The sequence below is a fragment of the Ammospiza nelsoni genome, chromosome 26 (assembly GCF_027579445.1).
Source record: "Ammospiza nelsoni isolate bAmmNel1 chromosome 26, bAmmNel1.pri, whole genome shotgun sequence".
Lineage (NCBI taxonomy): Eukaryota > Metazoa > Chordata > Aves > Passeriformes > Passerellidae > Ammospiza > Ammospiza nelsoni.
The window spans coordinates 1,868,344-1,890,753 of NC_080658.1; the positions used below are offsets into that span (position 1 = coordinate 1,868,344).

At 40.4% G+C, this 22,410-nt stretch overlaps 1 protein-coding gene across 1 annotated transcript in view; it reads right to left on the reverse strand.

Moving 5' to 3' along the window:
* Positions 1 to 22,410, reverse strand: part of TANC2 (tetratricopeptide repeat, ankyrin repeat and coiled-coil containing 2) — a 145,163-nt gene that overhangs the window by 96,271 nt on the left and 26,482 nt on the right. Inside the window, exons 3-5 of the mRNA XM_059489387.1 lie at positions 20,599 to 20,698; positions 7,686 to 7,757; positions 3,264 to 3,443 (exon numbers count right to left, since the gene is read on the reverse strand). Coding sequence (XP_059345370.1) covers positions 3,264 to 3,443; positions 7,686 to 7,757; positions 20,599 to 20,665 — 319 coding nt within the window. The 5' untranslated portion in view covers positions 20,666 to 20,698. The remainder of the gene's footprint in view (positions 1 to 3,263; positions 3,444 to 7,685; positions 7,758 to 20,598; positions 20,699 to 22,410) is intronic.

A 22,410-nucleotide genomic window follows, 5' to 3' on the forward strand; every position in this document is an offset into this window, starting at 1 on the left:
TTGCAGCACCACCACATTCCACACTAAACCGTGCGATCAAGTGCAAGAGCCACACGTTTTTCGAGCACTTCCAGGAGCAGTGACTTCACCACTTCCCACATGTGCCAGCACTGACAGCTTCCCCCCAGCACTCCCACCCCTGAAGCTGTGCCTCATCATCTCTCACGCTCCCACCCAGCTGAGCTGGTACAACAATTTGGAGAGAACATGTGGGCCTGGGGGCTGCAGTCATTAATCTGGGTTTATCACCACTAAACAAGAAACAGAGTTTTCAAGTAGAGAGATCTGAGTTTCTTAGTCCCACTATTACAGTTAACATCAAAGAATATTGGACCATCTGCTGAAGATACAGAGAAGGGAGATGTGACACACTCCTTGTGGCTGCTCCCAAGAGATGCAAGGGTATCCCACGAGGGATGGGGAGAAGACAAGACCCCAGCACCACAAATGATGTGTGATGGTGGCACAGAACATGCTGGGTGTTGAGATCCCCAGCCCAGATGGACCTGGAGGGTGTTGAGAACCACAGTGGTGGGTCCTTACTGGTATCACTGGGAGGAGCAAGCCTCCATCCTGCTCAGCCCTGCTCTCACCATCTCTGAGGGATCTAGTGAAAAAATATACATCTTCTGTAGGAAAGAGGCTGCTATCAAGTGCCTGAACCCACTGATTTGTAGGAATATCCCTACTGATTTATATGAATTCTATTCTTAGGGAAAGTTCCCACATTCCCCAGACACAAGGGAGGAATGCTCTCAAAGAGAGATCTGCAATGAAACCAGTTCCCCAGGCCCATTTCTTTGAAGAAACTGAAGCAAATTCACAGTGGATACAGCAGGATCAGGCATCTGAGAATCCAAACTGAAACATCCAGGCCAGGTTTTTGTTAGAAAAACACGATTTCTTTCCTAAATTTCTTGCTAATGTTCTCCCCTCCTCACTCTCTGCACAGGCACTCACACACATGCTCTTTCTAAGAGAATCCCAATGCTTGCAATCTGTCATTCAATAGAAAAAATAGCAATAGCCAAGTACAGTGATGAATAAAATTATCCCTGCGCATATAAATGTACAATATGCAAATGAACACTCCTTCCTGAGGAGGAGGAGGAGGAGGAGGAGGAGGAGTGGGATGCAGCACAGGGCTTTGTGCAAACCCTCTGCAAATGGTGGGTTCCACAGGAGTGGAATGAAACATCATGAGCTGAGTCTTTCAGCCCAGTATCTCCTTTATTAACCTAATGCACGTATTTTTGGCATCAATTCCCAAAAGCACTTACATACATTCACCCCTGAGCACCCTCCTGGAAAGCACTGCTGTCCTCAAGGCAGGTATACAGAGCACCTGCATTATTTTCATCACAGTTATGGCTTTGAGTCAGCAATAACACACCCTTGATGTATAGCAGAATATTTAAGCTCATTGTTTCAGCATCAGCTGCTCTTTGTGCAGCGAGCACAGTAACTTTTGAGTGCTGATTTTATTGCAGACACACACCAAAATGGTGTCTTCCATTACTTAACCTGGGCTGGGAGGGTGGGGAGTTTTCTTTCCCTTTATTACATATTTTTAACATTCTTTTTGTTAATAAAGCCACTATTATTAAAAAGAAGAAATAAATAACACAAACTGAGGTTGAATGTGCTGATTTAAGTCCGTTTTCAGCCAGCGCTAAACAAGAGGTGGCAGGAGGGGGAAAACTGATTACTTATGCTATTACTTCACCCCTTAGAATGACAATGATCTTAGTTTTTTTAATCACCAGACTATTCAGCAGAGTGGAAATTGCACCCACGTGGAATATTTATCACCCTGTGAACCCAGCCATGTCTTCATACCCAGCAAACCCAGATACCAAGATGTGAGTGAGTGACCTTAGTTCCTCTAGGTAAAAAACTTTCACTCTGTGGAATGTGTTCCTGAGGTGTTTTTTTACCAAAAATGGACATTTTAACTTTTCTGTGGATGAAAAGCTGCCTTGGTTAAAAGCAGACAGATTAGGAGCTTCAAAAGATTATGTTATCATAGAATTACGGAATTATTTGGGTTGGCAAGGACATTAAAGCCCAGCCCAACATCTACCACTGTCCCAGGTTGCTCCAAGTCCTGTTCAACCTGGCCTTGGGCACTGCCAGGGATCCAGGGGCAGCCACAGCTGCTCCTGGGCATTTGTGCCAGGGCCTCACCATCCCCACAGCCAGGAATTTCTTCCACACATCCAAATCTAAATCTCCCCTCTCGCAGTCTGAACCCAATTCCCCCTTGTCCTGTCTCTCCAGTTCACAACAGAAAGTCCCTTTTTGGTTGTAGGTTCCTTCAGATAGTGGTAAATGGTCCTAGGACATAAATTTTTATTTTTAAAAAAATAAATTAAAATATAAAGGTTTTTATGTACCATACATGTGAGGTACATAAACACCCTCTCACCAACCACTCTGCAGATACAGAATTATGGCAGGAAGAGAATTTCTCTACCCTGTCCTTTCCAAGTTCTCCTTTCACCAGAGGGCAGAGGAAACAAAAGGCACCAAGTGCATCAAAGCTCCCTTTTGTACACATAGACCAGATTATATTCCATAAAAACTCTTTTTGGAGATTTCCCTCAGCACAAGCACAGGATCCTGGCTGACCATAAAGCTGGGCACAGACTTAAGGCAAAAAGCGAGTTTCTCAAGAACAGTTACCAGTAGAAATACTTCTTTTCAGGCTTTTATATGGAAGTTGGACTCCAAGTGCTTTTGAAATTCACACTACTGCATCATCTCTAGGTATTCATACCACAGTCCTGACAGGTTACATAAACAAAAAGCAGTATCTAAAAATATGCATGAACTAAAAAAAAAAAAAATCTGTCATTCAGATTTTTTTTTTAGCGAAGTATAACTTTGCTATAGAAGTTCATAATTTCTCTGATGTTCTCTCAACATTCAAAATTTAAGCATCAACTTCTTCAAAATCACTGTAATGCTTCCACAGTGCATAACAGCAACACAAAGTGGAACTGAAACACACTCTGACAGAAATTTCTCAAAAATGAGAGAATATTTGTAAACCAGAGAGACCTTTCTCAGCAAAGAAAGATTTCTCTGTCAACACAAACATCCAATCCATGCCCAGGTTTGACTGAAGCCGATGCTGCAATAAACAAGGGAACGACTTCCACACAGAAACCATTCAAAGCTTTTTTTTTTTTTTTTTTTTCTTACAGATTTTTGCACCAACGGACCTTAAAAGCCCCAGCGAACTTTATTTAAGTCCTTACCAGTTAACTTCTTCACAGGTTGGAGCCGAACACTGATAGACTGATGTGTGAGTAAGGGGGAGGATGGAAGGGAGCGGGACATGCCCTCCATTATCCGAATGTGCTGCATACCTTCGGTCACTGGGAGAGGAGGAATTGCGTAGTCAGGTTCAAAAGCACAGTCGTTCTCTGTGGAGGTGCCTAGTGGGGGGAGGAAAAGAAACACCAACGGGTTAGAACGCAAGGGAAAGCATCCTGCATCCATCATTCCAAAAGGCCTGGCTGGAGGGAGCTCTGTGCAGAGCTCAATTGCCAAGTGCTTGCTCGCTTTGCACGCTCGCGACACGTCCCTTGCTGTACCTCTCTCTATATGATGAACAGCAGAACCATGAAGAATTTCTTCCAATGTTCTTAATTTGTCTTTCAGAATCTTTTAATCACCAGACTATTGCACCCACGTGGAATATTTATCACCCTCTGAACCCAGCCAAGTCTTCACATCCAGCAAACTCCAGTTTTCAATATAATGGCCGCAGTTTTTAGATTGTTGGTTTCTAATAAAACCGTCCCAGCTAAATTAAATTTCAATAGGAGCACCTTTAGCCTAAAAAAAACCACAAACCCCAAATCAAATGAAGAACAAACACCTCTAAAAACAGCCACCAGCTCCAATTCTCTCAAGAGACACAAAAAGCACACGTGGGGGACGCATCATTACACATCCACAATGCAATACATGAAATAACATGAGAACAAGTGAAGATAGAATAATAAAAGGACTTGACCCTAATTGTAATCAATATTAATGAACAGTGAAGGGAAGCTGCTTCAGATCAGCAAGAGTCAGGAGCCATAAGGTTCCTCCTATTAGTAGCAGATATGGAAACCTTGGGGTTGAGGACACCTGGATCTCCACTCTTGTCAGTAAGATGAACAATCTAACCCAGACAACTAATAATTCACATGCAAAACCAACCCAAACTGTTATCAATGATATTTCACTAATTTTTCAACAATGTGAGAAGGCCAGACTTGTATCACTCTGTTCCGAGATAGATTTTAGCTCTTATTGATGCTGATGTTTTCCCTCTATAAAGACATTCCTCACTGGATTTCCACTGGGTAGCTGTGCTGCTCTCACTGGCTTGTGAGAGTGCTTTTAAAAGAGAAAATATTTGCTGGACAGAAATGGAGATGGGCAAGAGTGGGAATAAGACTGAAGGGCAAGAGCCTCAAATGCATGGTACTTCAGAGGAGATGATGGACAAGCTGTATTCCCAATATCCAAAGTACAATGTGAACAACCCAACATATTGCAGAAAAACCCATGTTGAAATAACTGTCAAAAATCTTGGACCAGTTCCCAAAGGGTTCTAGAGGGCTGCAGCACCAGTGGCTGAAGTGCATCCATTCCTGGTGCCAGCAATCAGGAATGTCTCTCAGCAGCTCTGTAATGCTCTTTACATGAAAGCCAAATAAGCACTAACACCCTTCACACCCTCACTGGCTTTGACAGTTCCAAACACAGCTCACTCCCTGCTTGCTCATCACTCACCAGTTACCAGGAGCTCTCTGCAGGCTCTGCCAGCCCAGCCAGGCTCACCAGGAGTGTCAGGAACCACCATCTCTGCCAAAACTAGCACCCAAAAGGCCAACCCATGATGGGCTTTTAAAATACATTTGGCACCAGGCATGAAAAAACAGATTTGCCACCCATGATTTTGATTCCTAAAAATAATTTCAATTGCCTCAGGCTAAATTTTAGGGAACCACAAACCATGGGCATCTCCTGCAGCTTAAAGTCTGGGAAAGACTTACAAGTCTATGTGCATTTCACTGGTTATTATGGTGTAAGTTCCCAGTGTCTTTGATCAATCTACTTAAAATCAAGGGCAGTATGTTATATAAAAATATAAGTAATTACAGGTGGGCAAAGTTTTTTCCTCTTAAAATTCAAAGGCTTTACAACAAAACAGTGAACTCACAAAACATCTACAAGGTACTACCTTCATTTTGCACGTACCAAAATTCCTCTCTCCTCCTTGGCAGAGTAAATAAACACACAAGCAAAACCCTGAAACAGTCTGAAATTTGTTTTGATCAGAAAGAATATTTGGCTTATCAAATCCTGGAATTAGGGCTCATTGACGGCTGAACTGGAACTTAACAGTTTGGTTATGTAACATATTTAAATAAAACATTACTGTGAAGTGCATATTTGAACTAATAAACTATTTCTTGGAGTTTTACAAGATTACCACAGAATCATTCAGGTTGGAAAAGACCTTTAAGATCACATTCAACCATCAACCCAGCATCACCACGATGCTCACCACTAAGCCATGTCCTTAAGTGCCACATTCACACATTTTTGGAACACTTCCAGGGCTGGCGACTCCACCACTGCCCTGGCCAGTCTGTTCCAGGGCTTGACAATTCTCTCCATGAAAAATATTTTCCTAAACCAACCTAACCAAAACCTCTGACCTAAACCTCCCCTGGCCCAACCTGAGGCTGTTTCCTCTTGCCCTGCCAATGAAGCTTTGAAGACACCTGGGCATCACACACGGTATCATGGAAGGTCAGACAGCAAGAAAACAACTGTCCCATTTCAGCTGGATGCTTTATCCAAGGATAATAAACTTCCTCAACCCACCACAATGAAAAATACCCATTAGCACGTGCAGACAGATTTCAAGTGATGGACACAGGGCTGGGGAAAGTTAGAGAAAATGCTTCTATAGAGCAAAGAGCTTTCTTCCATGCTGTAGAAAGCCTGTCTCTACAATTGCATCCACTGATCCAAATGGAAATATTCAGCTCAGAAGCTTGTTGCTCCAAGAACTTGGAAGCTTTTTAACCTTTTCCCCTTCCATTCCCTCTCACACTGAAACTTCTTGCTGGTTGCTGCAGTTCCTTCAGTCAGTCACCAAAGAGGTACAGATCAGTGATTTTTGAGAAAGGATTTGCAAAAACAAAAAAGATCCCCTCTTACTCTGCCAAAACCCATGCCTTTCCCACAGCAGCAGAGATCCAGAATAGATGGGCTGAAAGGGAAATTGAGAGAACAGAATGTGTTCAGATAGCTCCCAGCAGCAGCTGCATCTGAGCTGCTCTGCCCCATAACAAGAAACCACTGGACACAAGCCAAACACAGAAAAGGACATGCAAGGCACCCACAGCAGAGCCTCTAGCAAAGTTACACACCAACAACTTCATCTGAGCTCAGCTGGAAAGAACAGCCAATCTCTCTGAACATCAAAGCACTCCTCCTTCTATGCAAGCTACCATGGAATCTGTATATATGCTATAAATCACCTGGTTCCTTCCTAATTTTACTTTAACTCCACTTTAAAACAATAAAATTAAAAATAATACATTTAAATGCAGTAATTGAAAGATCCTATGTGAAAAGAGCAGCTGACACTTCTGAGCTTCAGGGCTTTAACTACCAATTCCGATCCCCGTAATTCTGATCACAGCTTCAATGACTCAAAATCATCTCACCCAGGCAACATTGGAATACTGCCAAAAAAGGACAATTCTCTGGAGAAAATGTCCCCATAATAAGTCATTAGGACACCATGACAACAACAGGCTTGAGCCTAAATGAAAGGAAAATTATTGCTGCAATCCCAAAGGCAGAGTAAGTCAACGAGCATAGAACCAGAGCCCTTACTCACAAAAAATGCTGCTCAAAGCTGTGTGAGAATACAACATTTTCACAACCTTCACAAATGAAAAAAATGCTTAAAACTTAGTAAAGCTGGTTCAAAGGACATGTAACCCAGCACAGATCTAAGACCAGCTGCTGTCAGGGACAGAAATCCCCATTACAGGACTCTCTGTGGTGTTAACCAACCACCAAACCTACTCTGAGTGACAGAGGCTGTTGGATTGTTATTTAAAGAATATAAACCCTGGTTTTAGTACTTCCTTCCTTGGACCTTTTGTCCTTTTCCTGTGGGATGAAACAAAGCAAAAGGTGTAAGGTGGGGCTGTTCAGCCCCCAGACAGGTACACACAGGTCCTTTTCTATCACATCCCAGGGCTTGGGGAAGGATAACCTGGTTATGGTGAACTGCCTGGTTATAGTGAACCTGCCTGAAGCTCTTTGATATCAGGAAAATAAGCAGAAACTTGGAAACTGAATGCTGAGTTGGGCTGGCGTGCGCTGAAGAATTCCAGCTCCAACAGCAGAACACTCGGCCCCTGTGGCTGCAGTATGGAGACACCGCGCTCTGTGCTGCGCCAGGAGTCAGCCTAAACTCCTTCAGCCACTCCAAGATTGTCTGGTTTGTCAATCTCAGAGCTGCGTGGACAATAACCACGGGTGCAGAGTCTGTCAGGTCACACAGTTTGACGAGAAACACGACACGTGGGAAACAGCAAAGGCGAACAAAGGAGACGAGTGCCCGAGGCAGAACAACACTCAGGTTTTACCTTGCCCAGCTCGGCTCTGACGGGAGTCTACACTTGCCTGTCTTCGGTCTGGTGGCTCCTCGTTCCCTCCATCTGCACGAGAACCAAAACAGCACAAGTAGAACATCACAGTGGACAGGTCAGGCAGGTGCAACTTTTCCTTGAGTCCCATCACCTATCTCAGAGGAACAGCAGGACAAAAGGTCTCTCTGGCAGACAGAAACTGGGCAAACTGCTGCTTGGCTCTGCTGCTCCTTCTACCTTTGCCCCAGCTCACTGCAATGAAATCCATGAGGTCCTTGGGGACAGAAGGAAGGTTTTACTTGCTCCTATTGATGCCACAGATAAAATGGCATCATGAAGGAGATAAAAACCAAACTGTGCATCTTCAAAGAGCTCCTTCACTTTGGACTGTTATATCAAAACATAAAAATATTAAGCACTGGAATTAAGAGATCAAAAAAAAAATTTAAAAATATCTGAAATATGAAATTTGAAACTGTGTCCCTTTAAAATTATTTGTCCGCTAAAACCCAGGAAGGCTGGGAAGAATAAAACCTCTTATTGCATCCTCTTGAAGCTGTTTAGGAAAGCAGCTACAGTTAACAAATCCCAAATCCATCTGTGTGAATGCAGAGCGGGACATTATGTACAATATTATACAATTAATTACAGGCTGCTCTTCATTGATCAACTGACCAGATTAGAAACAATAGATACACCCATCAATACAGATGCTTGAGTACATGGAGTCTCTGGCAGCTGAGAGCAAAAAGAAGCCCAACTCCACAGACTGGGGAAAAGCAAACCCATGGATTTCAAATTCAGGCTGTATTTCAGCAGCTCTTTCCTTATGGTAGAGGAAGGGGAAGCTTTTAAAATCTTGAAAACAGTTTTGAAATAACTGAATTCTTAAATAGCTGTTAAAAGCTCAATAGCCAGTTTAGCATTGATGTGTTTTGATGACACTAAAAGCAACTGCATTTTCATACATTTGTATCTCTGGATAGAAATCTCTCTACATAAGTTTTTTGGTGAAGAGGCCTGTTGTGCCATAATTTATCAACTCCTGCTGTATCTGAGCTATATCTGGATTGATGGAAGGTGTAAATTGCAGCACAAGAGCAGAACTAAAATGGGGATTAAAAATTTTAGTCTACCTCTACCCCCAAAAAGAGAGGAGCCACACCCCAGGCCAGGAGAGGTTTTCTGCTCCGTCTTCCCTTGGTGAAATGCTCCCAGCCCTCAGTTTTCCTGAAGCAATGCTCTGGCACCTTGAACAGATGCCAGGCAGGCCATTTCTGCCACCTTTACGTCTTTCCCTGCTGACACAGCAGCTGCACGTGAAGGTCGCCTGGCTACAGCAGCCCAGAATCCTGATTTTAAATGAGCTGCACCCACCCCAACAAGCCAACAAATCCCAGGGAGGTCACAGACCATGACACTCGTCCAGTTCCCTTCTGCACTGTGGCTGCCAGAAGGATGTCACACTGCAAATACAACTGGCAACTGCAATATCATCATCATCATCACCATCCCTAATGGCCCCTGGTTATGACCAGCAACCATTAGGGATGACAACCTCTAAGTCACGGAGAAAACAAAAACCCTTCTGAGCTATGAACATAAATCCAAATGCAAAGTAACTCTAAGGACTAAACATTTCAAAAGACAAGAGAGTCCCAGTATTAAAATCAGGAGTAAAGCCCTGTATTAATCCAAAGACACACAATCACCAGCAAAAGAGAAACTCCCTCCCTGAAAGTTTCATCATTCCTTTGACACCAAGCTACATGGGGCTTGTTGAGGGGACTGGATGAGCTTTAAGGTCCCTTCCAACCCAACCCTGAGATCCCTGATTTATTTTATGAATCAATCTCCTTGATCAGATGGAAAGACATCTCTGCTGTACAGTTACCCAGGTGTATCAAACCCTGCCTTGAGAACAAGCCATGGCCAAGGGAGGGGCTGGGGGCAGCAGATTTGGGGTCCCACTCCCCAAAATGCTCCAACACTCAATGGTGGGACACAAAATGGTGACAACAGGCTGCCAAAGCCATTGGGTTGGAGAAGAGAAACAGGAATCAAGAGTCTGGGATGGATCTCCCTGCAAAGTTACACAGCATATTAAAGGGGAAAGAAAGCTCACGGTAAATTAATCTCCAAAATGCATTTAGCAGGTGGGAAAGGAAAAAATAAATCCGATGACTCAGCAGATATTAAATCTTCAGTCAGCATACAACAGCTGCTGCATTTGATCTGGATGCAGCAAAGGTGGAGCTTGGTGGAAACCAAGGATGGGAAGGAAGAGCCACAGTTAAGAGCTGAATAACTGAACTATTTAATTCTTTTTCTCTTCACTACAAATAAAAATGTTGGGCATAATCTGCTCCCAGCAAGGTTAGCAGGGAACAATACCACACTTAATTATGAAGTTATCTCACTGGACATGCAGAAAAGGGGAGATTACTGTTTCTAAGGGAATATTAATTCTCACATTTTTGAACTTCCAAGTGCTTGTATTTACATCCACCTCTGTCATCGCAGCAACACTCCTAGATATTTCCTTTATGCATGATTTTAGGTAGTTGTTACTATTTGCTTCAGCAATAGCTATTGTTTATAGACATGACCTACTATACAGACAACATCTATGGACAGTATCACTCCTGAAGTTCGATTGACTCAGTTGCTGTAATGATTGCCAGGGTGGTGAAACACCAAAGTTATTGACAAATCCCTCAATGCAACAGCTAAAATAGGTCACCAGAAGTAAATCAGTTGTGAAATCATTGCTAGAGAACACAGCTATCCATGTTAATTTAAAATAAAGACCAGCACAGACTGAGATGAACCTGGTTAAGGAGCTTTACAGAAGTTGTCAAGCAAGAGAAAACAATCAAATGCCATGAGGGAAGTGAATAATATTGTAAATATTGACTCAGTAATTCATATTCTCTTGCACCCCACTATGAAAGGGAGAAAAACTTTTGTGATCTTTAAAAAATCTCAGTGATAAGAAAATCCATTAACTCTTCCACAGCATTTTAATTTTTGAAAGCTGCTGTCTGCTCAGTGTCCAGCATCTGTCCACCCGGGGTGCTGGACACAGGTCAGAAACCCGACAAGGCTTCCGAGTGCCTGATTCTGAGTCCAGAACAGAGTAAACAGTCATGGCTATTAACTCTTTCTCTCAGTTACAAGGAGATGAAGGGATCTCAGAGATCATGATGAGTCACAGGATCAGCAGAGGAGCCTCTCCTGCTATAGCCAGGTATGAGAAACACTCCTGCTTCCTCTTCTGCCCCCATCCCCATTCCACCAGCTCTCCATTAAAACCAATGACACAACAAATCCTCCCCAATACACACAACTGGATTCTTTGAACTGACTGCTTTGACAGGGAAAGAAAACCTCAAGGTTTCAGCATTCCTAAACAAATCGCCGCACAAAGCACCACAATTAGTATGAGGGGGCTGCAAACAGGAGCCAGATCTGCACCAGCATCTGCACCAGCACATCTGATGTCAGTAAATCCCACAGCACCTCTGGCATCAGCTCTGTCAGCACCTCCTGCCAGGCATTCTCCTTAAAGGCAAACATAACAAGTTTCGTACAAAATCAAGTGCTAGCAGCCCAATATTCCTGGTTTCCTACTTAATTAAAAGGCCTTTAAAACCCACACTGTGACTAAACGTCTCTCAAGATCTGACAAAGCAATTTTTAAGGCAGAAGAATCCAAGGGTGGGTGAGGCTGCTGCACGCATGCTGGGGAATCTGCGGCAGGAACCGACTGCATTGGACGTGCTGCTGCTCTCACAGCAACCAGCAGAGCACACCCCACTGTTAAGAGCTGATAAATCAATAGTTTAAATCCATATCGTACCGAAATTGTATCTGGAAAAGGTGGAACACTCACACAAAGGCAGTCAAGCCGCGAGGGACGGATCCGACTCCAGCCCAGCCCAGCATCCCTGCAGAAGCATCCCCGTACGCGCGGCACGGCGCCTGGAGATGTGGCTCCCGGCTGCCATTGTGCTCCCAAAACAAAGACACAGGGGGGAAAAAAACCCCTTGAAATAAATAAATCAGACAGCTGCAGGGGCTGGAGCCCACCGGGAGGATGCTGGAGCTGCCGGCACTGCTGCTGCAGGAGCCGGCGCCGAGCCCGAGCCCGGAACCCGCCGCAGCGATGGAGAGGGAGCTGCAAATCTTGTTCTCAGCATTCCCGATGGATTCCTGCCTGCTAAGAAATGACACGTGCCACATGATCTGCCTGCTGCTCTCCCACGGTGAGATGTGCCTGGGAAGGGGCAAAGTGTTTCCCAGCCGGAGCAGGAGGGAACAGGGAGCCCAGTCTGGTACTGGAAGCAATTATTTGAATCAAAAGTCCTGATCATTTAGTTTGTGAGTATTTTTCAGCCTCAGAAAACAATATGCACCCCCACTACAAATTCTTATTATGCTATGATTAATTCTATTTTAAATTATATTAAATATTCTATTAATTCTATTAAATATTCTATTAATTATATTATTATTGTTGTTGTTGTTGCTATAAAATAGCAACGTGGCTTAATAGGCTTTGGCAATTCATAAACATACTTAAGTCCATCCACTTATCATCCAAATTCTTCTTTGAGCAAAGTCATTTGGGCAGAGCAGGAGTTACAGATTTTGGTTTTCCGAGGGAACTGTAACACAGATCCAGGGAAGCATCACCCAGCAAATGTGATGCTAAAATGCCTCAGCACCTCCCAAAAGTTGGCACTTTTTTTCCTCCACCTGCTCCTGCATGCTCCAGCTACATTTTTATGGCAGAAACTTCCTCTTTTTAGAAGCAGAAAGGGCTTTAAGGTCCCTTCCCAACCCAAATCACTCTGCAATTCAATGATAAATGGACTTCAAACTGTAAAGGTCTATTGTCTTCTTCTGGGATATCCTGCATTAACTCCTCATGTTGCTTATTAGTAATGAAAATCCACAGGAATAAAAGACAACAAAAAACCAACAATAAAACCAACTCAGTGGTCAGAGGCCAAAAGACTTCTTAGAGGAGACACAGACCAATAACAAAAAATTCTTTGCCTCTGCAAATACATTTGTGTTTATTTTTATTGCTGCAGTATTTGGAAGCCTGAAATTAAGGTCCTACTGTGTTGGCAGCTTGTACAAAAAACACAGCAAGGAAACACCCTTGTCATATTATCTTTATTAACTTAAGTCCTATTCCTACAAGGGACATTGCCAGCATTCCTGCCCAGGAATTTCAGACACAAGTACAAATGAGGTTTTTCTCCAGCATGAAGAAATCATATATGCCAACATCTGAGTTATTCTGGGGCAGAATGAATCCTAAGTTCAGATCTCAGTGACACAGATCTGTACCTTCACCATCTCAGAAGCTGTTATTTGTCATTGGAAAAAAGCAGGTACTTCTAATCTGGGGTACAATTCATCTCACCTATTTCATACAGAAAAAGCAGCATCCTTCTTTCTATTAACATCAAGTAACTCTTTTATCCAGAGACACCTATACTGAGTATGTAAATCAAACCCAACAACCCCTCCCTTTTTTATTCTTTTTTTTTTTAATGTGGGAAGATGACTTCATGACAAAAATATATGGAGTAAAAAACTGTGTGGCTAATAATATTTGGGAATTATACAGTCTATTTCATTCATTAATTTTAAAACCACCGTAACGACGTATAAGTCAAAAGCAGACTATATTTATTATATAATTAAATTGTGTCACTTGAAATCATAACAAAAAAACACCCCCAAATATAAATTAAAAGCCTCTTTTTAAATCTGTATGTTGGAATAATGATCTTTATATAATAATAATCCATGATCTTTATTTCCTACTCTAAGAATGATCCAAAGATCCAGTTCAACAGATTAGTTTTGTCTACCAGCAAATCAGTAACAGTCTCAGAGGAGAAGTGATGGCTGAACTCACCTAAAGAAGATTTTCAAACCTATTTAGATGACAAAAAGTATGTTCAGATGAGGTCTGAACACCTTATAAAGCTTCTAATCAAATGTCCATAGCTTGCTTCGATTTTGAGGGGATTTTTGAGGGGACTAAGAGAATATGGGTCGGCTTCTATACTGATCTCATCCTCAAAAAGAAAATTATATAAAAGGAAACATAAATCCTCCCACTTCAGAAAGATCTTGCAGCAAAAATTTCCACAATTCGTTCAAATAGGTCAGTTATAGATGGAAGCTCCAGCAAAAATTATCCATGAGTTATCTAAAAATATATCTGATACTAAAAAAATTAGTCCTCACAGACATGCTGAGAGGAGAAGTTTGTGCAAGCAATAGAAGAGGCTGAAGAGGAGAAACTCCTGAAAAGGTGCTGCTTAAAAGTCAATCCTCTCCCAAAGAAAAGATGATTTTTCCATTAAAAGTATTAGTAAGTTATAGACATTTACTCTTCCTTAAGGAAAAAAAGGGAAAAGGGCAGCTGCAATCCCAAAAAGAGAAATTAATGATGGAATTGCAGAGTCATTCCTCACACCTGGCACAGGTACTTCCTGCAGCCCAGAAATGTTTTATGTGATCCAAGTGGAACGTGCATCTTGGAAAAGCTTCACATGTACAGTGCTGATCATAAAAATCCTTCAAAAATAAAAACATCAGTCATATCAATATAATCTAAAATGGATCAATACAGATTCAGCATCTGTCAATATAATAAACACCTGCAAGAATCTGCACTAACACTTCCCAGGGTCAAGCAACACTGAATATAAATAATATTTATATTTAGGAACTGGGGGGAAAAAAGCAATATGGAAAACTCTCACATCTTGGACAAGAAAACATTTTATATATTCAGCACACTGAGGTAAAATGGCAAAATCAACATGCAGGTGTTGAATATTTCTAAAACAATTTATTTATTTAGAAACATTTAATACTTACTAAGTTTCTAGAATTATAAGAAACATTACTTTTAGTTTGCTTGTATAAAATCCAAAAACCCATTTTAATAGATCAGATTACAGATTTTGTTTAAATCCTACTTTAAGGGAAGGAATCCAAGTTTGTTCCTCGGGCCAGGCCTCTCCTAGCAGGAAACCCCCAAGTTATGACATCTCAGTGATTTCTTACTGATTTTCCAGATGAAAATGTTGAATTCACTGAAATACACATTATTTTCTTAAAAGATTTGATTGGATTGTTAAAGTATTACAGATATACAAATCCTTAAGGTTTCTTCAGGCATTCTGGAAAGGACATTTCGCTTTCCCAACTGTTTGGCTGAACAAATCCCTCAAATTGGTATAATTTCCCTTTGAAGGTAGTGTGTATTTGAATTGTATATGAGAATATCTTTTTTATGTTGAATAAGAGGAGACAAGGTCATTTGATGTGGGAAGATGGAACTTCAACCCCTTTGCACATCAGCACAGGAATTTCAGTGGGATTTGATGGAAAACTCCTGCTCCCTCTACTGGCTTCAATATTTCACCACAAATGTGTCAGTAAATGGGAGTAAAGCCACAAAATCCCACATGTACCCAAAATGTGAGTTCTGTGTCCTGTTTTGGGGTCCCTCCTGCAAGAAAGGCCATGTCCAGGGAAGGGAATGGAGCTGGGAAAGGGGCTCAGCCTGGAGAAAAGGAGGCTCAGGGGGGACCTTCTGGATCTAGAGTTGGTGACAGTCACACATGTGAAAATATTTATGAATCAGAATTAAATAAATAGATATTATTCTAATACAGGCTGCTAAAATTCCCTCTAGGATAGTAGTGCAGGAGAGAAGCAGAAGTTTCTTTGTCCAAACATTTTGTATTTGTCTGGGAAAAGAGTTTGGTACATGAACAAGACATATTTTGATCAAATAAATCAGAATACTAGAAACAGCATGCCTGTGTACATAAACATCTTCCTGATACACTGCCTTCTTCAGAAGGAAAATTCTGAATCACATAAATGCAAAACAAACTTTCAGGAAAGGTCAGTTCATGCTTAAACAAACTCAAGGACAAACTTTACTGTGGTCAGAGGATTTGTCAACATACTCAAGTCTTGTTTAGAAATGGATTTATGAAAAACCAGCCGTCTTTGTGGAAGAACAGGATCTGAATTATTATTATTGGGGTGGAACACCTTGAACATGTGGATACAGTCAGTATTCAGGACCATAATTCATGATGGGTCTTTTAACACCTCACTTTTAACACTTTATTAAATTAAGTCACCCAACATTTATAGGACCCACCAACTGGATCTCATCACTCAGCAATTTCTTTCAGAAATGAAATTGAAAAAGCAATTGTGACCCTCAAACTCTTCTGGGGTAAAAGTTATCCTCAGACTTCCACAAGAGATCAGACAGATGAGAAAGTGCACAGAGATCTGGCCAGGCAGAAATGAGACCTTCACAGAAATGCCTTTTATCTTCAAAAGGCAGGAATCCAAGGAGAAGAGCATTTGACAGGAGCCCTTTCAGTCCCAGAATTAAAATATAAAGTGGCAGGTTCCAAAAAGCCCTATAAATACATTGGAAATGAGAAGTAATTGGGTCTTCTGCAGACCAGGAAAGAAGAAGAGGTTTTTTAAAACCCTGCGCCAAAAATATTCTGAATGACGGGCAGGCTCCTGGCTGGGAAGCTCCAGATAAAAATTGTGCATTTTATAGTCAAGAACAAGCAAGATGTAATTCCTAACTAACTCAGAAGAGAAAAGCAGACCCTTTGGGCTAAGGATTACATGCCTCAGATTTTAGAGTACTTGCCTTGCCTTATTTCTTGTTTTTTCTGTGTGTGGGTGGGGTTGTTTGTTTTTTAGTTTAGTTTTGTTGTTATTGTTATTTTCTTGACGTTTCTTTGCTTTGTTTCATTGTTCTTGTTCTTTTGTTGGTTTTTTTGGTTTGTTTTCCCCCTGGTTTTTTCTTTTGTTTAATGTTACATTTATCTTGGCCTCTGTCAGAAATAAACAGCACAAATTCTTGGGCTTACTCCTCACAAAGTGAAGGGAAATAAAAAACCCAAACAAAATGTGCAGTTTTGCAGCTGAATTTCAGCAGGTTCTAAAGGGAATCCAAACTCTTACAGCAGCATTAATTTAATGTGATAATGTAAGAGGGAAATAGTCCATCAGCTTGGAAAAGAACATGGATAACTGTAACAGGTGAAATCACAAATGCCTTACATGGATTTATTTCCCTAACAGGATACTGGAATGAATACAGGGGGATTGATTTGATGTGCACTGCTTCAATACACACCCAGACCAAGGAGTGATTAATACAAGCAAGAAAACTGCAGATAAATGAGACAGGTCCTTAACAAACCAAATGAAAACAATGGAGAACCTCACGGTCTCTGGATTCAGAAAACAGAACTGCCTCAGAAGAACTGAATTTGGGGGGAAGAAGCCACAAGCATCTCTTACAAGCAGCAGGTTTGCCTTTCTGCAGATTAATACACCTGCTAGCCCTGATCATAGGGCTCTGGCCACAACAATCCTGCTGGATCTTCATCCAGAAGGAATAACACAGGAGAAAAACACAGTCCTTTTATACTTTAAAACAAACACATCTTACATAATATAGCTCTGGATATAAAACAAATGAGAAAGCTTGTATGGCTGAGTATCTCTAAATTAATTTACACTGGGAAAACAAAGGTAATCTGCAACTATACTGAGATCAGATTTCAGCACCACAGATGCTATCTGGCAGCTTTGTGGAATATCCATTTATATCAGAAAAAAAAAAAAAAAAACCTAATCAAAATATTGTTGCAGGTATATTGTGTCCTCAAGGCATTACTGTAAACCATCCAGAGCACTCCTGAGTCATGGGAGAATTTTTCTTAAGACAAGACATTAAATATGTGCACACATGTGCATTGAGCACTGTGTGTCCACTGTGAAACTCCAGCACTGAAAGGACAGCCAGAATTAATCACAGGAGATTACACAGGCTGATGCTGCAGTAGAAATTAATTGATTTTAATTAGCACTACTGAATGTAACCGTCTACTCAGATGCATGTAATTGTATTCTTCTTTTATAAATATTTCGTGTGTTACTGAATCATAACACCCATCAAGCAGCAAAGGGGAAAACCCACCCTCGCTGAGGTAAAATAAATGTTAATCACAGTTCTCAGAGAAGTTGCTTAGCAGTTTCTAAAGGAGGAAAATTAAGAAGGCTACTGCTGTCATTACCAGTGTTCTTTTAATCACCAAGAATTATCAAAACCACATCACGTCTAGGAATCATTAGCTTGACTCCACTGCTCCTGTTTGTCAAGTGCTACTGCAAATGAAAGACACAGCAAAGCACAGGGATTTCAAAGGCCAGCGTGCTCCTTTGGATTCCCCAAGAAAAGAACACAATTCCCTTAACCCTGCTTCAAAGGTTTCTTCCCACACTGGAATGCAAAGTGACTGGAGTGCAGGGAATGAAGACACAGCACAATTTCACAGAGACAGCCGGGTGGGCTGTCACCAACCCACAAGACTCAGACTGAGTACACGGCACACCTGAAACCTCCAAAAGATGATTTTCCTAATGTGGAGTTTAGGATTTTATTCACAGTTCTCAGAGATGGGTGTAGCTCTGATGGGGCAAATCAGAGCACCAAAACCACCAGGAAAGCTTAATTTCCAGCTTCTAATTAGCATTCTAAATCTTGTTAAACAAAATTTTAACATTTCAATAAACACATAATCTTTTTAGAGCTCTTGAATGAGAAAAAATCCAAAACCTGCAGTGTCCCACCTATGTCCCCATAAAACTGCCAAGACAAAACCCACCAATGGAGACAACACCGTGGAGGGACCTGAAGGACAGCACTGACTACCAAAAGTACCAAATTTGTAATTTGCCAGAACTGCAAAGCAAATAAATACAGCAAGTTTCAGGCTTACAGTACTGCATGCAACACAGAAAATGTACAGTGAAGATTTACTGATTGTTTTCCTTACTGTGTTGCAAAAAAATACTGACTTAAATATATTTATCTAAAAAAAGATCTAGGCAGCAATGAATTCATCTAATGTCATGTAAGAGTTTAGAAGATTACCAACTATCTGAAAAATTATTATGCAGTGCAAGGATGTTTGCCACTTAGTCACAAACAATATAAACAAACCTGATCATCTCATTTTCCCATTCCCTCTCTTGCCCTGAAGAATGCCAAGCAGAACTTCTCAATAAAGCAACTTATTTCAAGGGCAGAATTGCAGTAAATTTAACATACACTCCAGTCACTAGGCATTAGAGAGAACCTCATCAATTCAATTCTGTCATATTATTTTTCAATATATGAATGAGAAAACCCATCTCCCCTTCAGCTTCGCCCAAAAGCAGACTGTCGAATCTCAGTACTTCAGAACTGACATTTTTCATTCACAAAATAAGAAACACGTATTTGCAGAGCTTGGCATATACAAAATCCTTAATATTGCTTCTGGGAGATAAGCCAAAAGGAATACCAGGGCCTGTTAGCAGCACATCTGACAAAGAGAGGGCTTTGTAGAGAAATCACAAGCTAAGGTGATTTGTCTATGTACAGTTCTCTAAAGGTATCATCAAAGGACTTGTACTTTCAAAGAGCAAACGTGACACAAATCACAAGAGGATGGAGCCATCTGCTCACAAGTCTTCCACAAACCTGTCTTTTCATGCAGGAAACTCCCTCACACCAACCACTCCTGCCACAAGAGACTGAGGAGCTCCTATGGGAAGGAAATCTCCACAAAAGCAATGAACAGCCAAGACCTCAGGCCTGAATTCTTATGGTGCCTTTGCAAAACAGACTTTTACCTGCTTTGAGATCCACACCACAGCGCAGGCTTGAGCTGCCCAGGACCAACCAACACCCCACAATTACCACCAGACACTGGAAAAAGGGACCACTGATGTCCAAAGCATCAGCGCTGCCCCACAACTCTCCTTCCCCAAATACAACATGGCCAGGAAGATATTAACAGATGGGATTAAAAATGGCCAAATTCTGGCAGTCTGAGAAACACACAACTTGCTGAAAACCAAAGGAAAACAGCCCATTTTCCCGCTGCCTTTACCAGCACTGTGTCTCCTCATCCTCACCTCTGGTTTCTCAAGGAACATCCATATGAACATCCATAACATAAATATCCACATTACACAGATGCACAAGTACAAATAAACACTGTGTCCCAAAATATTTAGCATGTGCTGCCAGATGGCTTTAAAATTCAAAATGAAAGATCTAATTAAAAGCTCTTCTCCTGCCAACACTCCATTTTTGGAAAAAAATACAAAAGTTAACTAAAAATGTTTTTAAAGCCTATCAATATTTTGTAATGTTTTGCTTTACAATCTCCCTCAATCTCTGTCATGGATGAAACAGGCCAAGTCACATGAACCAATACTAACTGTAAACTCCTTTCCTGAGATGGCGGAAAAACAAAATTGACATAAATGATGACTAAATTTGGGCAATTCCTCCTTTAATTTCAACTATTCCCGCTCCTCTCTCTCCGTCCTGTTTAAAAATAAAAGCTTAAAAGAAATTGCTGCTGCTCTCACAAGTTTTGCCTGTAATTAACTTGTGGCAGTGAAACCTGCTTATCACAGACATTTCAGAAGAAAAAAAATTTCAAGCACCAAGGTTCACGTATGGAAAGTACATAAATGAAACGTGAACCTTGGTGCTTGTTTACTACAAGATTACGCAGAACTCTTACTTGGTTTTCCCTGCATCTTATCACCCCAATAAAACCAGATGATGGTTCTACATCCATTCAAAAACAAATATAGCTTGAAATTAAAAGTACAGCGCAATATTAAAATGAAGTATAATGATGTCTAGAAGATCATCAGCTGAGCACATCTGTTCATTAAGAAGGAGGAAAGTCCTGCTAAGACCAAAACAAACATGAAAGGGGTGGATTCTGAGGAGGTGACGGTTACTTACCGCTGGACCTGTTTTTGCGGTTTGACTTCCCTCCTGTGAGAAGCATCTTGAGACTGTTTCGAAACATGGCGATCCCGCTCCGCTCGGCTCGGCGCAAACCCTGCGGGAAGCACAACAACAGACACGCAAAGTCAGCGCTCCCACTCGGACCGCTGGAAGGCGTTATGGGGAAGGGAAGAGGAGCTAAAACCAAGGTGAAACGATGGAAAAATTAAAATTGAAAAGTTGAAATTGAAAAATTAAACCGCACAACTACATTTTTACACATTGCAGTGTCACTGTTAAACAAGAGCTAAAACCAAGTTAAAATGGAAAAATTAAAATTAAAAAATTAAACCGCACAACTAGATTTTTACAGAATGAAGTGTCACTGTTAAGCAAGAGCTAAAACCAAGTTAAAATGGAAAAATTAAAATTAAAAAATTAAACCGCACAACTAGATTTTTACAGAATGAAGTGTCACTGTTAAGCAAGAGCTAAAACCAAGTTAAAATGGAAAAATTAAAATTAAAAAATTAAACCGCACAACTAGATTTTTACAGAATGAAGTGTCACTGTTAAACAAGAGCTAAAACCAAGTTAAAATGGAAAAATTAAAACTAAAAAATTAAACCGCACAACTAGATTTTTACAGAATGCAGTGTGTCACTATTAAAGAAGAGCTAAAACCAAGGTGAAATGATGGAAAAATTAAAATTGAAAAATTAAAATTGAAAAATGAAACCACACAACTAGATTTTTACAGAATGAAGTGTCACTGTTAAACAAGAGCTAAAACCAAGTTAAAATGGAAAAATTAAAATTAAAAAATTAAAATTGAAAAATGAAACCACACAACTACATTTTTACAGAATGCAGTATGTCACTATTAAAGAAGAGCTAAAACCAAGATGAAATGGAAAAATTAAAATTAAAAAATTAAACCGCACAACTACATTTTTACAGAATGCAGTGTGTCACTATTAAAGAAGAGCTAAAACCAAGATGAAATGATAAAAAATTAAAATTAAAAAATTAAAATTGAAAAATTAAACCGCACAACTACATTTTTACAGAATGCAGTGTGTCACTGTTAAACAAGAGCTAAAACCAAGTTAAAATGGAAAAATTAAAATTAAAAAATTAAACCGCACAACTACATTTTTACAGAATGCAGTGTGTCACTATTAAAGAAGAGCTAAAACCAAGATGAAATGATAAAAAATTAAAATTAAAAAATTAAAATTGAAAAATTAAAACACACAACTACATTTTTACACATTGCAGTGTCACTGTTAAACAAGAGCTAAAACCAAGTTAAAATTGAAAAATTAAAATTAAAAAATTAAACCGCACAACTACATTTTTACAGAATGCAGTGTGTCACTGTTAAACAAGAGCTAAAACCAAGTTAAAATGGAAAAATTAAAATTAAAAAATTAAACCACACAACTAGATTTTTACAAAATGCAGTGTGTCACTATTAAAGAAGAGCTAAAACCAAGATGAAATGATAAAAAATTAAAATTAAAAAGTTAAAATTGAAAAATTAAACCGCACAACTAGATTTTTACAGAATGAAGTGTCACTGTTAAGCAAGAGCTAAAACCAAGTTAAAATTGAAAAATTAAAATTAAAACATTAAACCGCACAACTACATTTTTACAGAATGCAGTGTGTCACTGTTAAAGAAGAGCTAAAACCAAGGTAAAATGACAAAAAACTCTTTTGCCAATAAAATTCCTAACAACAACATCATCCACATAAAGCCTACCATTCAGTTTGCTTACAGTTACCTAGGCTTTATTTCCAGGACAACACAATTCCAGTGCT